Source organism: Sylvia atricapilla, chromosome 1, assembly GCF_009819655.1.
Source record: "Sylvia atricapilla isolate bSylAtr1 chromosome 1, bSylAtr1.pri, whole genome shotgun sequence".
Lineage (NCBI taxonomy): Eukaryota > Metazoa > Chordata > Aves > Passeriformes > Sylviidae > Sylvia > Sylvia atricapilla.
Genome location: NC_089140.1, coordinates 18,458,098 through 18,475,542, shown reverse-complemented (window position 1 = coordinate 18,475,542; position 17,445 = coordinate 18,458,098). Strand labels below are relative to the sequence as shown.

General features: G+C 38.7%; 1 protein-coding gene across 2 annotated transcripts in view; it reads right to left on the bottom strand.

Moving 5' to 3' along the window:
• DNAJC1 (DnaJ heat shock protein family (Hsp40) member C1) overlaps nt 1–17,445 on the bottom strand; it is a 108,937-nt gene continuing 91,492 nt past the window's right edge. For both annotated transcript variants that reach the window (XM_066316388.1, XM_066316397.1), the window contains 4 exons: nt 15,124–15,243; nt 2,299–2,347; nt 1,391–1,866; nt 1–217 (listed from right to left, as the gene is read on the bottom strand). In XM_066316388.1, coding sequence (XP_066172485.1) covers nt 149–217; nt 1,391–1,866; nt 2,299–2,347; nt 15,124–15,243 — 714 coding nt within the window. In that variant the 3' untranslated portion in view covers nt 1–148. The remainder of the gene's footprint in view (nt 218–1,390; nt 1,867–2,298; nt 2,348–15,123; nt 15,244–17,445) is intronic.

Genomic DNA, 17,445 nt, shown 5'->3' with positions numbered 1-17,445 from the left:
TAAGATGGTATAAGATTTATTATTATTTTCTTCTACTAAGGCACATGACGTATAGAAATACTGAGGTACAAAAATGCAGTTTTCTGCATATGAGATTTAAAACCCCATTTTGACAAAGATGAGCCACATCTCTTCTTGCTCACAACATTCAGCTTTTAGCCATTTTTTTCTTTTGTACCAGTTCAACAAGCAACTTGTATCTTGCTATACACTCCTCCTGAAAGAAAAAACAAGAGTGTTATTCAAACGTTGGTATTTTAATACTGCTTTAACTCTATACATGCTACTTTATTCTAGAAGAAGAGCTGGGTTCTGGGGGTTGTGAAGGGGTTTTTTTGTTTGTTTGGATTTGGGGAGTTTTTTTGCTGTTGTTTGTTTGTTTGTATGTTTTTTTGTTGTGAGGTTCTTGTTGAGTTTTTTTCTTGGCTGGTTGGTTGGTTGTTCTCTTTTCAAGTCGCACACTGAATTTGCACACTATGTCTAGTGAAGAGGGAATTAGAAAAATGAACTTGTAATCTACATTTCTTAGTGGCTCATTTATCTGAAGAGCACACAAACCCAAGAAACAGTTGCCCAGTACTTGACAATGACTGCAAGAGCAATTATGGAACAGCTGTACTGCAGCATCTATTTAAAACATTTACTCTGGTGTGAGCCACACTGCAGGCAGGTTAAGCTGAGCCTTCAAGGTCACTAATGTAGCACCTGCCAACACCAGAAACTGCTGAACAGCTTCAGAGCCAGAGACACCAGAATCCTTCCCCACTTCACTTCCTGCTCCCTCACTGTGTTTGGCACAAATATTACAGGGCTTTTCTGCAGCTACCGTGGCTGAAGCAAGCAAACTAATGTGTCACAACTATTAGGAAATCTAGTACAGACCTTCTATATCAATGATAATTAATGCTATTTTTAGAAATTATACTTACAAAAAGAACATTAGATAGATTATTGAGCATTTAACACTTGCAGATGGATTACTTATTTTTTTGTTCATTGAAATGGGCTGAGAAAGGTATTGTGAAAGTGTAAGCAAAGCAGCTCATCAACGTTTGGTTACTAACTTTGAATCAAAATTTGTTTTAAAATCTAATTTTGTTCTGCAGTTGAAGATATGAAAGGCAGAGAAGAGGTAGGTATTTTAAATGAGACAGGAGTTACTTCAGCATTTTGTGTATTAGATCACACAAGCTGAAATAAACAAAAAAAATATTTCCAATAAAGTAACAAACGTGCCAGTCACACTCTTTAGGTCAACTGAGTCTGGACTGAGAGGCCAAGTATAGGCCTCACCTTTCTGTACGGATTCTCTTTCTTAAGGTAATCATAAATTGGAAGCAAATATATTTCCCCTCAATTTATACCATAGTTCAGTCAAAACAAGTCATACCTTGCTTCTTCCAGGAACGCATTTTGCTATTTTATCCCAGCGATCCGATGTTCCCTTTGGGTACTGCTGCAAGGCCATTTCAAGAAGTTTCTGTTGATTTTGAGTCCACAGTTCTTCTGGTGCACGGCTCCTCTCCCTTCTTCTGCTTTCATCATCACTCTCTTCCTCTTGCTCAGTGTTATCAAAATCTTTCTGACGTCTCCCCCTGCCCTTCTCTTCTGGTACCTCTTTTGGTGCCAGCAGAGCCATTTCAGGTGCTTTAGTTTTTCGTCTGCGCTGTCTGGTTTCACTTGCCATGGTGTCCTTTGGATCTGTCTGGATATCCATCTGATCTGATATAAGACTGTAGTTCCCCTCCTCCTCCACTTCCTCTTCCCTTTCTCTCTGGGTGATGATGTGATCCGGTAGATTCATATTAGCTTTGAAACTTTTGGAATTGTGTGCCAGCGTTTTAAGCTCTGAGAGCCTAATGACACCTGTTAGAAGCACTGCTGTTACACTTCTGAAAAAGTAAAACACCCCACAAACAAGCAGAGAACTGCCCACAAATTAAAGGTTCTCAGAATAGTGAAGAGTGGACAAAAAGCTTTTCTGAACTGACAGCTTAAGAAAAACAAAATTGAGAAATCAAGGCATTCACTTGATCATCGAGGTGATGAACTTTGCCAATTAGGAGCTTCTCTGTTCTAGGGGAAGAGCTACTGAATTCTCACACTGATATAAGCAAAGAGAACAACATGAAGAAATGCCCAAACCCCAGGAGGATGTAGCTAAAGGGAAAGGTGCCCTCGGAATATCCAGCAATTCTCTTTCCTCAAAGTAAGGCAAGGCTGCAAAAATCTCTCTGCAGAGCAGACTCTGAAAGGCACAGCTATCACCCAAACCCAGTCATTTTCATAAGCACACACCTGGTGTATATGTAACAGAATCCTTCACCTGTTTGGCTTTCAGGGTAACCTGCATGAAAACAACAAAAATGAAGAGCTATTAAAAAAATTGTATCATTGGGGCTATTGAATAATTCATTATTAGCTTACCACAAATCACCTGCATTGAAGACACAGTAAATATGGTGAGGCCGTTGTTCTTCGGCTGCCTTTGCTCCTATGTGGAGTTCAAAATAGCTTGAAGCTTCTAGATTTTGTTCTTCCTAAGCCATTCCTGGCTTATTAAATTAATTTAATGTCTTATTTAATATTAAATAATGAACATAATATAGCATTTCTGTTACTATCACCATAACACACCACAATTGATACTCAAATTTTCTTTTCTTTTCTTGTTAAACCCTAATTTTCTGACCTAGAAATACCACAAGGATAGGGGGGAAAGAGCCAAATGAGTTATCTTCTCTTATATTAGTTTCTCAATACTGAACAAAAGAACAAAATAACCCACATAGGTCCAGATGATGAAGCACAGAAGTGGACAGGCATTCAGTCCCCAAAGGAAAGGTAACAGTGTGACTGCCAAACATCAGCAAAGACACCTCCTCAGTCCTGGTACTGCAGCAGAAGTTACAACTGTTAGTCCTAAGGATAAAGAACTGCATGATTCAGCCTCTCCATGCATACTGAAATCTCTGTCCTGGGAGAAAAATAACACTAGTGTTTTTTGATTTTTTAGAGTAAAAAGTGATTGTTTCCAATTTTGTTCTGTTTGTAAGCTAACAAACAGGCTTTCTCCCCAAGAGACCAAGGAGCTTACTCATCCCAAATTTCTAGACTTTATGACAGACAACAAGCCAGGCTTCACTTAAAATTACGATTCTTTATTTACTTAGCATCTTTGTTATATAGAATGACCACAGAATTATAGAATGGCTTGGGTTGAAAAAGACCTTAAGGATCATCTGGCTCCAACCCTCCTGGCCATGAAGACACCTCCCACTGGACCAACCAGGCCTTGAACACTTCCAGGCATCCAAGACTTCTCTGGGAAACCTTTTTCAGTGCCCCACAACACTCAGAGTAAAAAAATTTCTTCTTAATATGTCATCTAAACCTACTTCCTGTCAACTCAAAGCCATTGCCCCTTGTCCTATCACTACAGGCACTTGTAAAAAGATCTTTTCCAGCTCTCTTGTAGCTCCTTTTACATAGCAGCCTACAGTCCCAAATTCAGGTACCACAAAAAAAGCATCTTAAAATGTAGTACTCAGAGAATTATACAATCTTCATAATTACTGACAATGTTTTCTAAATACTAGATATAAATTTCTTTTTTTTTTCTTTTTGAACATGAGGGCTTTATTAAAAAGCCAGAAATTGGAATCAAGTAGCCTGAACCACTCAAATCTGAATGGGCAACACACTGAATCAAACCTGCTACTACGTGGCATGGGTTCCCTGTGTTCCCTGCTCTCTGAAGCTGGGACCTCAGATGTCACCTTTAGTGTAAGGTGTGTGGCAGTGTGCTGCCCAGAGCAAAAAAATACAAAATACGTCACTTACAAAGTCAGGAATTCCTCTGTGTGGCATTTATGGGATTTACCCACAACAGGAGTCATTTAGGCCTCCCGAGCCACAGCACAGACTTCTGCTGGTTTAGTTACCTAATGTTAACAATAACAGCAGCCGTTACTCACAGCAGCACCAGAGAGCAAACCTGCCAGAGGGCTGTAAAGCTACTTGCTGTGAGAAGAATTAAATTATAAGATTCAGGATTTTTATTCTATGACAAGATTCGTAAGTGAGCACCTCAATAGTTAAAATACCTTGGTACCATCTGCTTCTAGTCTGGTCTGTTTGGTTCCTCCCACCCAACTTTCTGCCCACAAAATTGCAGCAGTTTGCTGTAAAAATAGGCTGGTGCTGGATCTCCTTAAGGAAATGACAGCAAGACTTAACAAGGCAAAGTGGTCTATTTTCCCTACAAATTAAGCCTCATTTTCTGGGATGATTAAGTTCAAATGAAAACTCTCTGAACAATGAAATCCCAACTCTAATTAACCAAAACCTTTATCCAGAGGTAGACATCTGGCACAGAAAACTCCCGTTTCTACTGTTGCAGTACAACAAAGTTTTAATTGTTCCAAGAAAAAAGTCAGAATACTGTAATATGAACAGATAATTTTAAGTGACACTAACAGTTCAGGGATCCCTGTGATCCCAATTTTGAAACAAAAGAAGAGACCTTCTCTGAAAAACACGATCCATTAATAGAAATTGCCTTTTTAAAAAAAATTATATTCTAGAATAATCAAAACTGAAATGTTTGTGTTCCATCTTTAGCAGTGTCTCTACAGTACTAATAATTTAAAAGGCTGAGAGGAACAGAAACCATTCTTGACTGCTGAACAGGATGGATCCTTAGTGGTGTCCTGCTATGCATCTCTTAAATAGAAATCATGTTACATAAACTGGATTATAATAGATTCTTTTCAGAAGAGGGAGAAGAATTTGCCATGCAAGTAAGTAGCTTTTAGAGCTTCCTGCAATGACGCAGTGGGTTCATTGTAAATATGACAAGGTCCTATCTATCTTTGTGTATTCCAGAAAAACTGTCTCTAAACCATTTCGCTATCTTTAAAGTCGGTCTTTCAGAGATTTACAACCTGCTCACAAGGAACACGAAGGCAAGAAAAAGAGAGCAGAAAAGATTCCCTGAATAAAATAAAGCACAACGAATTGCCAACAAAGACAGGTACCATGAGCTGCTGCCTCAGTGCCAACTGAGTTCAGTTTTCTCCCTGTTGAACCGCTGGCATTTTCACAGGTCAGCAATTAACAGTTTATCTTTCAAGCTAAGACTACATATGCAGCACAAACTGTGCTTTGGAAGTGGTGCAAATCAGCTGAATTTCAGTTTCCTTTACAAGACAGGTGTCCCCAAATTCAGTTAGTGCATGTATCCCATAACAGACATAAATTTTGCTGCATATTGCATCTAATTGGACTGGAATCTAAAGCATTCCTTTCTGTTTGAACAGTGAAGGATTTTGGTTTATTCTCAGATGCTGACTGCATTTCCCCTTACATGCAAAAAAATCAGGAGTCTTTCTATAGGTTATCTCATTTCGGCCAACTTCAGTCATTATAGCTTGGTGAACCCAGATGTAACATTTGCGGTAAGTTACGGCATTCATCACATCTAATATTTCCAAGACTTTATCTTTTGAAGGCTTTATGATATCTGTTCATATTTTGATGGACTTTCAATTTGAACATTCACCAGGTAAGCTGGAAATAACAACTGTGTGTATGGTTTAGATACTGAAAATCTACTATTTCAAACATTGAACAAGCGCCTTCAGTTGACATAAGTTTGACAACTCATCAAGCTTCCCACAGCTTTACTATCACCATTCACAGGTTACAGGAGAAGATTATTTGTCTATTATTATTTTTGTCAGCTCTCTTCTTCATAGGGATGTTTGGAAGTCCTTTTCTAGGTACAGTTCAGGTTTACTCCAGCTCTTTTCACTGAGAGTTCAGGTATCACTTATTTATTTAGGCTTCGGATTTGTGTGTCCATCAGCCTCAACTGTCATTGTCATTCCAGATGCTGACACAGGGCAAGAATCGTTAACATGTCAGTATTAAACTGCTGAGGATTATTAGGAATCCAGCCTATGGAACATATGAAATTGTATTTCAATTTGATCTGTTGGAGTTTAATCATTGTTCTTGCCACTCAAATCTGCAGACTCTTCTGTTGCCTGTTCCTCCATGCTTTTTGACATCTTTAATATCAATTTAGATACTCCACTATTCCTTTCCAGGGGTGAATAGTGTTATTTACTAGCTAGTTCCTAACTGATTCATAAAAAATTCACTAAGTTATGCAACGTAAGTTGCTCCACTGCTTTCTCTACTCAATTACTTATCATAGCTTGCTTATATGATACTACTTTTTCATTTTGTAGCAGGTAACATACTTGGAAAAATTTATTTAAAGTATGAAGCAGTTGTAGAATACTGTCTTGTAGTTATTACTGCTATTTGTTCCTGCATAATGCTTTAAAATTATAGTTTTCATGTATATTAAATTATGAGTTTTATCCTGACTGTGGGAAGGTGTGCTAAAAGCCTGCTGTTAGGACAACAGCTTTCAGCAGTGTATTAGCCAACCCCCTTAAGAAATCCTGGGTCTGGGGACACCTTAAGTAATAAGGATCAAGACTGTGAAATTGATTTAAAATGGAAGACAGATCTCATATTCCTGCAAGTATTTGTACTGCTGAACAGACACACTGCATTATTTTATAGGAATCAACTTTAAATGTTGTAGTCCACCAGGGATAACAGAAGTCACAAATAAAGTCAGGTAGTATCATGCACAGTGAAACAGATTTCCTTAGACAGATAAAGATGACAAAAAAAACCTGGATGCAAGCAATCAAATTGCTGGAGTAGAAATCAAACTATCTTACTATGGGACCTACAGAAAGAAACCACAGGAACAATTTGCTTCTGAGAACTCCCTTCTGAACCGAGTTTCAATAGCTCTTCAGCTATAAAAAGATTCTATCGAAAGCAAGTGGGATTAGTGGGATGATTTTATGTGATGAAAGCCAGACAGAGCTGGTTTCCTCCTGTACTGCTAACAATTAGTCCAGATCACAAAGACTAGTTGCTACTTAACAAGACACCTAGAAGTAAAAACATTCCTCTTCATGACCATCCAGATGTTAAATCTCTTATTACCCTGGACACCTGCCACCTCTTTCAGATGATACTTCAGAGATATACAGGAAAAAAACTCAGAATCAGCTTAAAAACTCTCAGATACACAGGCAAAAGCAAACTTTGCTATCACATAAATGAGAGGGTACATTTCACCCTGCAGGGAAGGCATGGATAAAAAAAAAAAAAAAAAAAAAAAAAGCACAAAACTGTGACAGACCTAGAGGGAAAACCCTGTAAAGTCAGGTACAGTGAATCTACTGCTGCTGAACAGAGAGACAGAACCTTTTTGCAGAAGATGAAGAGCAATTCCCCACTCTCCTACCAGCAGCCACTGGCTCACCAGCTCAGCTGAGCCCTCCAGCACCACCCCCAGCCCAGCCCTGCAGGGCACACACCAAGGTGCCACTGAAGCCTTCTGCTGTCTCCTGGCATTCTTCTGCAGGCAACAACCACCTGCCTTCTCTAGGATAGTATTTGGATTAGGATTGCAGCAGATCATCACAGAAGTACAAACCTCTCAGGTTCTAATGATATTTTAAGAAAATAATTTGTAGGAATTTGTAGAGGAAGAAAATCTACATCACTTGGCCTTCCAAATGTATATAAACTTCTTGCAAAGAAGAGTGACATTATGGTGCTACTAAACACTGGAGGGTCTGGAAACATTTTTTATTACTCTCAGCATCTTCTTGATCAGAAGTTCTCTAAGTACTTACTAAAGATGTCATGGTTTCTCAGCATTAACTATCAGAAATTTGCTCTCCCAGTAGCAGTCTTCAGCACCCACCTGCACCTGCTTGCTCCCCATCTAGTTATGAGAAAAGATCTGTGGAATTACGGAAAAAATAATGTGGAGAAGCCTGTGTGTAGTTCAGATTATCATGAAGCAATGAGGAATTTCTTGAATCTTTGAGGTTGAGTTTTAATCACATTTTTTCTTACAAAGGAAAGCCAGATACAGAAGGATTTTAATGCCTTCCTGGCTTTCTCAAAGTAGGAGGTTTTTACAGATCTAACTGTCCAGAACCACACAGAATAACTTGCCAAATTTAAAGTTCTCCCCTTATAACCAAAATACTACCTGCTGCACTGAATTTCCTTCCAATCTAGATCTAAACAGCTTTTTTCATATCAGCCACAACTGTATCAAGCATTGTTTGACACAAGTCAGACAACAATAATGACCCATTCTTTTATTTCCATATGACCCATAATTTGTTGCTTTATACACTGCCTTCTCTTTTAGACACTAGAAGAACTGCTAAAAGGGTCTTTCAGTTTTACCAGATGGGGGAAACTTCAAATACTGAGGCATTGAGCCAAACCATTCTCCCTTTTTCCAAGTATCCTCCTTTGCAACTTACAAGACCACTTGAAGTAAGTATTTCAAATCAGATATACCTTTGTTTTGGCACTACTTGTAATAGTTTAGCAGAGTGTTACAAACTTTCCCAAAAGTTGGTAATGTAATTAATCTCTAGCCACTGTGTAGGTTAAATTTCATACTAACACAGGAGATGAGTATTTTAAGGACAACATTCGTGTTGAAAGAACTACAGACTGTGTTAAGAATTTAAATGAAATTTGCTTAGAGTCACCAGTTGCAGCCAGCAACAATACAGTTTTCTTATGCTTATGAACTTTGAAGCCATGTGTGATTCTGAACTTTGCCACAGCAACAGAAATCCCCAAAACAACTCTAAGTTTAATTACGAGGCAGTTTAAGATGTAGCCTGCAAAAAAGGCAAATTTGATCTAAATCACCAAATGTAGAACTTTCTCAGTTTAGTTCCCTAAACAGCTAATTTAAAGCAGTAAAAAAAATTGCTCCTTTCTTCAGAGCACAGGAGGAAGAACTTTGCAATTAGACTTGTGATAATACTGGAGACTTCATACTGTGCTTATTTTTTGTCAGTTAAAATCCATGAGAGAGTGTTTAGCTCTATCCTATAGGCACTCATGCAGGAGAGGAGTTTGACTCAAATGCCCACTGCAACAACTACTTAGGCATCTTATTTTGTTACTGATGGTGCAAAACACATTACCTTTTCTGACAGTCATAAATTTGAATTCTGCAATGAAATTCAATCCCAGCTCACCATGAGCTTTATGAGATAATACATTAATTTACACCACTCTATGAAATGTCGCAACATCTCTGGCTTAACCCCTTCACAAGACATCACAAGACCAAAAGTTGCTATCCCACTGCCTTCTGTAAAAAAACTTTTCCTTCAGGTGAGAAGAATGCTCTGGTCATGCTTTATGAGACAAAAATCCAGTTTTGTTTATAGGGGCATTGTACCGCCCAATCCTATAAAAATGGCAGGGACAGCTGCAGGAGTGCACAGAATAAAACTGTACAGTGAGTGCTGTGAACAGCAACCACCTTTTCCTCCCTCCAAATATCAACAGAGTCACTCTGGTGTGTCTGTGGGATTAGGCAGGTGTTTTGAAGACTTCACTCTCAGATTGAGGGATCTACATGACCTATATATTATCTAAACCCCATCTTAGATATTCATAACTTCTCTTGGGCCTCGATCTAGGTCTTTATACTTCAATAAGCAACTGGGAGAACTATTGATTACATAAATATATGCAAACTGCTAAGGCTGAGTGTTTCAGAATATCCACAATTGGATTGCACTGCAACTGAGTTAACACACAGTACACAAAATGAAATATAAAACAGTCTTAGGAAAACAGTTAATCTCCAGAAGCAAAAGACCGAATAAATTCATGAGCTTTTACATATGGACCATTCCTCATGTAGCCGTTTTCTTGTTGACAAAGAAATGAGCTGGCATTTGTCAAAAATAAGAAATCTATTTTACAATGACATATAAAGTATAATGAGTATAAACTCACACAGTCAGACTTACAGGCTGAAACTGTTGCTTGGGCATACAGGAGAGATCACAAAATAAGCACCTCCCGCCCCAACCTTATGTTTTCAGGTTTCATGGTACTTCACAATGTCTGCCACCTGGCTATTGTTTTGCTGTCTACCTCAGTGTTCTTCTATACAAGCAGCAAATCCCAATCAGTCTGTTTTTGCAACACAAATGCATGAGATTAGTGAGTGCAGGAGCAAACAGAATCAGTTTAAATCCTGTAAGACAAGTGAATGATATTACTTCACAAGTATGAAATCTGAGATCTCTTTGCCTTTAATTTAAAAAACCTGTACCTAATAATCACATTAAAGTCTGTTTGGCATGCCAGACAGCTTTTACTTCCTCTATTATTTTTACAATTTGAACGTCCTTTGTAGTTACTGAAATTAATTTATGCCTTTCAGCAAATATTTTTTTAAAACTTTTTATCTATAAAGATTGGTATTGTCAAGGACAATATACTTCTATAATTTCCCATCTAAGTGCTTTCTTTCAATTTTTGAATTCAGCAAAAGCTGACAATCATTATTATAAATCTTCATAAGGCTTAGCATTTGTCAAATTAAACAATATAATTTCTGCAGAAATAGTAGTATTGCAACTCCACTCCATTCATTATTTATACTATGTTGTAGAGTGTTCACAGTGCTTAGGAAATTCAAACATAACTTTTTTATTTTCTTTTAAAAGGTCAATTATTTCCTTAAGTATTGGCAGACAGGAATGAGAACTAACCCTGGAGCAACAAATTCAGCAAGGAAAATGGGTCAAAGAACAGATGTTTGGAGGATGACAGAGAACAGTGGTACAGGTAACCAGGTCAGCAGGCAGGAATCCTGATTAGAGTTAACTGAACTCCAGTTCCCTTTCATAATCAAAATATTTGAAAACCTAATTTACAATAACAGCCAATTGCAATAAAAATGACTTTAAAAGCTGCAGAAGCTTTCAGTTGTGAAAGCAGTAAGATTTCATTATACTAAGCCAGCTGAAAACCATCTTTATAGCAAAAGATTGCTAAATTCCCTATATGCACATATTGAAGTGACAATTAGCAATTTAAATAATTTAAAAAATTAAGTATACTGATAAAGTGAGCACAACTTAACCTCATCTATTTTGGGTCGATTATTCATTGGCTGTTAAAAGATGTCTTCCCAAAGTGGGACAAGATAAACATATCCTACATTTACCATGCCAGAAGTTCAAGTAGTAACCCTTCTTACAGTATGCCTGTACATGGCTACAAGCCTACCCCTAGCTCTGAGGTGAAAAGCACAGGAATATGCTGCAAAGATATTTCTGCTGGTGTCACATGAGGCAGCATAAATAGCAACAGTAGAGCTGAATGAGCTCAGGGGCACTACAGCATGGATGTAGTGCCATGCACTGTTTATTGCTGGATTTTGGCTGGCACTTTCCCAGCAGCCTGCATCACATCGAGTGGATGTACTTGTTTGGACAGGGAATCTGGTAGACATACCCATATAATGGGCCTCACAGTAATCCTTATTTGGGCTGTGCTTTGGGAAATAACAATTAACAAACTAAATGTCTACAAAACACCAACTTCAATAGCAGTAGTCAAGAAAAAGGCTGAAGGAACACTTAGGACTTACTGAATTTAAGAAGTCAAGCCAAGGCATATGCAGTGATTACTGACCAACTACAGTGACTATCTGGCTTTAATTCTACATTTTTAAAAGTGAATTCACACATGCTTCCAATTGTAGGGAAGGTTTTGTTTCCTCCCAGATAGCTTGCACTTGCTGGTGTAATCACAGACCATATGAAGAGAAGGACTAACCTCAGGCAGAACCACTATATTGATGTTGTTTCTTGCAGATGTTTGTGTAACCCGTTCTTAAAGGCCCACAAATACGGAGACTCCACAGCAACTTATTCCACTGCTTTATCATCTCCATTGTAATTCTTCATCCTCCAGTGTCTAACTCTGCAGCCTCTGATTAAATTTGAGGCAGTAACTTCTTGCCCTGTAAAACTAATATAGTGGACAAGACCCTTCCTCATTATGGTTTTCTTTTTATGTAGTTGAAACTTACATTCTCAGTTCAGTTTGGGGTTTTTTTTTTTTCAGTTTAACAACATGAATTCCTTCACAATCTTCCCTTGTAGATAACATTTTAGGAACCTGTTATTCTCATCTGGACTCCTTCTATCAAACCACATGTTTAAGTGCAATACTGAAAACAAGACCAAACTAAGGATGTAGTAAGTTAAAACAACACCATGAAACTAAAAAGTTCTAAAAACTAAAACAACACATGAAACTAAAAAGTTCAAAAAAGTCAAGAACACTCTCCTCAAGTTGGTGCTTCACACTGCTTAAAAATTGCAAGTGGAAACACAGTTGGACGTAGTAGGAGTTTATTTCTTTAAAAAAAGAATAAATTTAGGACAAAATAGAATTTCTTTGGGGTGGTTGAAAGTGAATTTCACTGATGCTCTTCTCATATATATGAATGGTGCCAGTTTATTCTTTAAAATGTTTTGAAATTTTTTTTTTAACTTTTATTTTTTTCTTTTCCCTAGGAAGAAAGCTTTGAAACAGAAGCAACAACAGAAACAGCATTTTGGACTGGATTACTCTGAGCTATTTTTATTAATACCTATTTAGCTAATCTACTATTAAACAAGGTTTGAATGCACAAAATCACTCAGAAACAAGCACATTGTACCTTATTAATTCTTTCTATCATGATTCTCTAACTGTGAAAGGAAAATCAAGCCTTACTGCTCTTGGTGCTTTGCAGGAGAAGAAAGAAGCAGACAGACACTAATCTCAAGTTTTTAAAGGGTATTTCCTGTACTAGAAAATGTTAGAAAACCAAATCCAAATTGGTCCTTGAATGTTTTTCTTTTTTAAGACCTAGTACATTTGCTAGATAATACATACTTCAAACCCTCTCTGCCTCAACTCCTATTAAACCAGCTGTAAGCAAGGCATCCCCAACCTCTGCTACACAAGCTGTTTCAAAGCAGCACCTTGTACACCAGAACTTATCTCCTTGCCCTGCTCCCAGCAGAAATAAGGAACAGCTGTTTGGGCAGCAAATGCTGCTTGCACATGCAAACACCTTTCTTACTGCACACAAAGTTTAACAACCCAGAAGTTCCTCCTGCAGCTTCACCATAACATTTCTTATCTAATTATGCCCAAATAAAATAGGAATCCTTGCTGTAAATTTAGATCCTATGTTATTTTTCAAGAAATATATAAGTTGTACATCTTATTGAAGTAGTTTCCAGTTTCACCATTTCTAGTACTGATGCAGTAACAATCTGAGACCAAAGAAGCTCCCATGAAGCTTTTGTTCAAAACATTAATTTTGTAAAACATTTGGTTTTCTTTGCTTGTAATATCTTATTGCTGCAATTCTGTGTAATGCAATGATAAAAGTAGCAGAAACTCTAGTAATTAGTTTGTGTCAGGAAAGCTGACCTAGCACGAGCAGCAGTTGAAAATTTTTAGAGAAGTAAAACTTGTGTGGAGAACAATTACATTAATCATATAGTTGGAGGTTAGTAGAAGTAAAGAGGATTACACTCAGACCTTTTTCCACACATAAAAATCTTGGAAATTCCTTTTTTCATACAAGAAAATGACAGCTCTTAGAACAATCACATTTCTTTCATTTCTCTTTCCTACTCACTGAAACAAAACAACAAGTTGCTGAGGACCTCTCATCTAATGGAAGAAACAAATTAGCTTTGTTTTTTTTTTTTTTTCTTTCCAATACTGGCTGGGTGCAAGTATGATGGCCAAATACATTATGCAAAGGATTCTTAATACACTGAAGTCAAGGAATAAAGCAGATAGCGAGTGCAAAAGGCAATCTGAAGACAGTGTTAGTTTTGTGATGGATGTAGGTAGGACTATTCCACATGTCTGTACTATCTGTATCAAGATAATCAAATTTTCCAAACCAATCTCAAATGCTCTTTGCCATGAACACTGTATACTAAAAAAAAAGTGAAATATTTTTGCTGCTAATATCAGGAAAAGGTAGCATCTTTTTAATAAAATCACTCCAGTTCAGTAGTATGAATACTTCAAGAAATATAATAATACTGAACACAATAAACCTTAAAAACCCTAAGTTCATTTGATTAGCAGGTTAGTAACTTCTTACTTACATACACTGTTTTGCAAATAATATATTGTTGTAAAATTAGAACAGTGCAAAAGACTTATTTTTTAGTATATGTATCAGAACAGTATAAGGGCATTAAAACTTTAAAAGTAAGTTCTAAAAATATATTTTTGTGATTATATCAACAATGAAAAAAATTTAAGAAGTACACAAATTTCCCAGAGGGCTATAATATTTTGCTGTAGTCAATGGCTTTGTTTCCTATTATTTAAGATAATTCCTGAAATATGATAAATAAAGAACATCTAATCTAAGTGTACATGAACAGATCTAAACGTTATTCTCATTAACCCCTACAGAGCCTATAAGATAGGGTCAGCTGAAAGGGCTTTCAAATGGTCCTCAGCAGACACTACATCATGTTCTAGTGATCTATTGCTTGGAAAAAAAAAGTCTTTTACAGTCTAGCCCCTAAGGGTTTTAAGATCATTACACTTAAAAACTGTAAGAACAAGCTTGCTTTGGTATCTGGTACATACTATAAAATATGGATCAACAAGGACATTAATTATTTTACATAATATAATTTTTAAGCATGCTATAATACTGAAAATGGCACTGAAGTAGTATCATACACATTACACATTTTAAAATTTGTAAAGATATTTCTGCTTAATTAATGGAAACCACCTGTCTAAACACCATTAGATCACATGCATTTTTTTAAGGACTGGCTTGAAGCAGAGATGTAATCTTTAACCAAGTCACACTAACATTCACTTGCAGTGAAAGGAGGTTGCTCCAAAACCTGCAGTGCATTGTTTTTCTGTTAGTGGGTTACAGTAGCTGAAGTTTGTAAGCACCAGAATTCCCCATCCAGCTGATCAGTTACAGCTGTTAATTGTGGAGGGAGAGACTGGCTGACATCTGCTTCTTGCATAGTTAGTTAATGGTTCACTTCCAGGTCCTAAAAGGATTGTAGCTTCTCTCAAAAGACAATGTCGGCCCCCATATACGTCTGCCTTCTACACTGCCTGTCTTGTTCTGGTTTGTCATCCTCTACACAATGCAAATCTGAGTGAACTCACATCTGCCACTGATCGACCCAATTCGTGAGCAATCTTTTCCCATCGACCGGGGGTCCCCCCTGGGAACTTAACCATACTTCTTGTCAGCTGGCTCAGGTCCTCCTCTGTCCATTCAGGTGCCTGTAAAACATTTGTAAAACATTCATTACACCAGAATATTGGACATTTATTTGCAAGGTAATATACGGACAAAAAAATCTTTGAACAAATTAATCTAATAATGTAAAAAAAAAAAAACCAACTGGGTATCTTCTCTGTCTTGTTGCTGAAAATGGATAAAAACAACCGACCAACAGTAAGATACCAAAAATCCTGAACACTCAAAAAAAACATTTTGTCTATTATGTAGACTAACACATTTAATTTCTATTAACTTTAATACAACATACATAACACAACACTATAAAATGTAGTAAAGATAATATTCAACAATACTTTAATTTGAATATGGGTTTATACAAAAATTAGACGAGCCCAAGTCCAGTAAGAACTTAATCTGAGTACTGCCATAAAAGACAACAAAAAATGTTTCTGCAAATCCATGAGCAACAAAAGGAGAGCTAAGGAGAATAACCATCCTTTACTAAACATGGGCAGAAACAATGACACAGGATGAGGAAAAGACTGAGGTACTTCATACGTCCTCTTTGCCTCAGTCTTCAATGGAAAGATCCATTGGTCTCCATGTACCCAGTCCCTGACCTGGAAGACAGAGCATAATGAAGCCCCCATAATCCACGCAAGACTGGTCAGTGACCTGACAAACACAAGTCCATGGGGCTGGATGGGATCCACCCAAAGGAACTGAGGGAACTGAAGGAAGTGCTCAGTCAGTCCCTTTCAAACATTTACCAGCACACCCAGCTCACTGGGGAGATCTCAGCTCACAAAACGTTTCCAAATGCAATAACCATCTAGAAGAAGGGTTAGAAGATCCAGGGAACTACAGTCTGACCTTGGCGCCAGGGAAGGCCATAGAGCAGATCCTCTTGAGTGCCATCACACGGCATGTGCAGGACAACCAGGGGATCAGCCCCAGCCAGCACAGGTTTGTGAAAGGCAGCTCCTGCTTCACTGACCTGATCTCCTTTTCTATGGTGAGATGACCCACTCAGTGGAGGACTGAAAGGCTCTGGATGTGCCTCCCTGGACATCAGGAGAGTCTTTGACACCATTTCCCACAGCAACTCCTGCAGAAACTGGCTGCTCATGGCCTGGCTGGGTGCTGCTGGATGGGCAGAAAACCCTTGGGATGGCTGGGCCCAGAGGGTGCTGGGGAATGGAATTACATCCAGTGGTGTTCCCCAGGGCTCAGTGCTGGCACCAGTTGTGTTTAATACCTTTATCCATGATCCTCATGAGGGGATCCAGGGCCCCCTCAGTCAGTCTGCAGACACACACTGAGGTGGCTGGGAGTGCTGATGTGCTGGAGGGCAGGAAGGCTCTGCAGGGGCATCTGGACAGGCTGCATTGATGGGGAGAGGCCAGAGCTCTGAGGTTCACCAAGGCCAAGTGCCTGTGCCTGCTCCTGCCCTTGGGTCACAACAACCCCTGCAGTGCTACAGCCTGGGGCAGAGTGGCTGGAAAGATGCAAGTTGGAAAAGGTCCTGGGAGTGCTGGACAACAGCAGCTGAACGTGAGCCAGGGTGTGCCCAGGTGGCCAAGAGGCCAATGGCATCCTGGCCTGGATCAGCAACAGAGTGGCCAGCAGGAGCAGGGCAGTGACCATCCCCTGCACTGGGCACTGCTGAGGCCACACCTCAAATCCTGAGTTCAGTTCTGGGCCCCTCAGTTCAGGGAGGACATTGTGGTGCTGGAGAGAGTCCAGAGAAGGGCAATGGAGCTGGGGAAGGGTCTGGAGCACAAGTCTGATGAGGAGCAGCTGAGGGAGCTGGGGGTGTTTAGCCTAGAGAAAAGGAATCTCCAAGGAGACCTTCTTGTTCTCTACAACCACCTGAGACAGGAAGCTGTGGCAAGGTGAGGACTGGCCTCTTTCCCAAGTAATAAGATCTGGGACAAGAAGAAATGGCCTCAAGTTGTCCCAAGGGAGCCTTAGACTGCATTTCAGGGAAAGTTTCTTCACCCAAAGGGTTTTTGAGCATTTTAACAGGCTGCCCAGGGAAGTGGTGGAATTGCCATCCCAGGAGGTATTTAAAAGACCATGTGTATGTGACACTTGGTGGGGCTCATAGTGCTGGATTAATTGTTAGAGCCAATGATCTGAAGAGCCAATGATCTTTTCCAACCTAAACGATTCCATGGTTAAAAGAATGGTTTAAGACACAAAGTTTTAAACATCTACTTAATTGCCTATCTAATGTT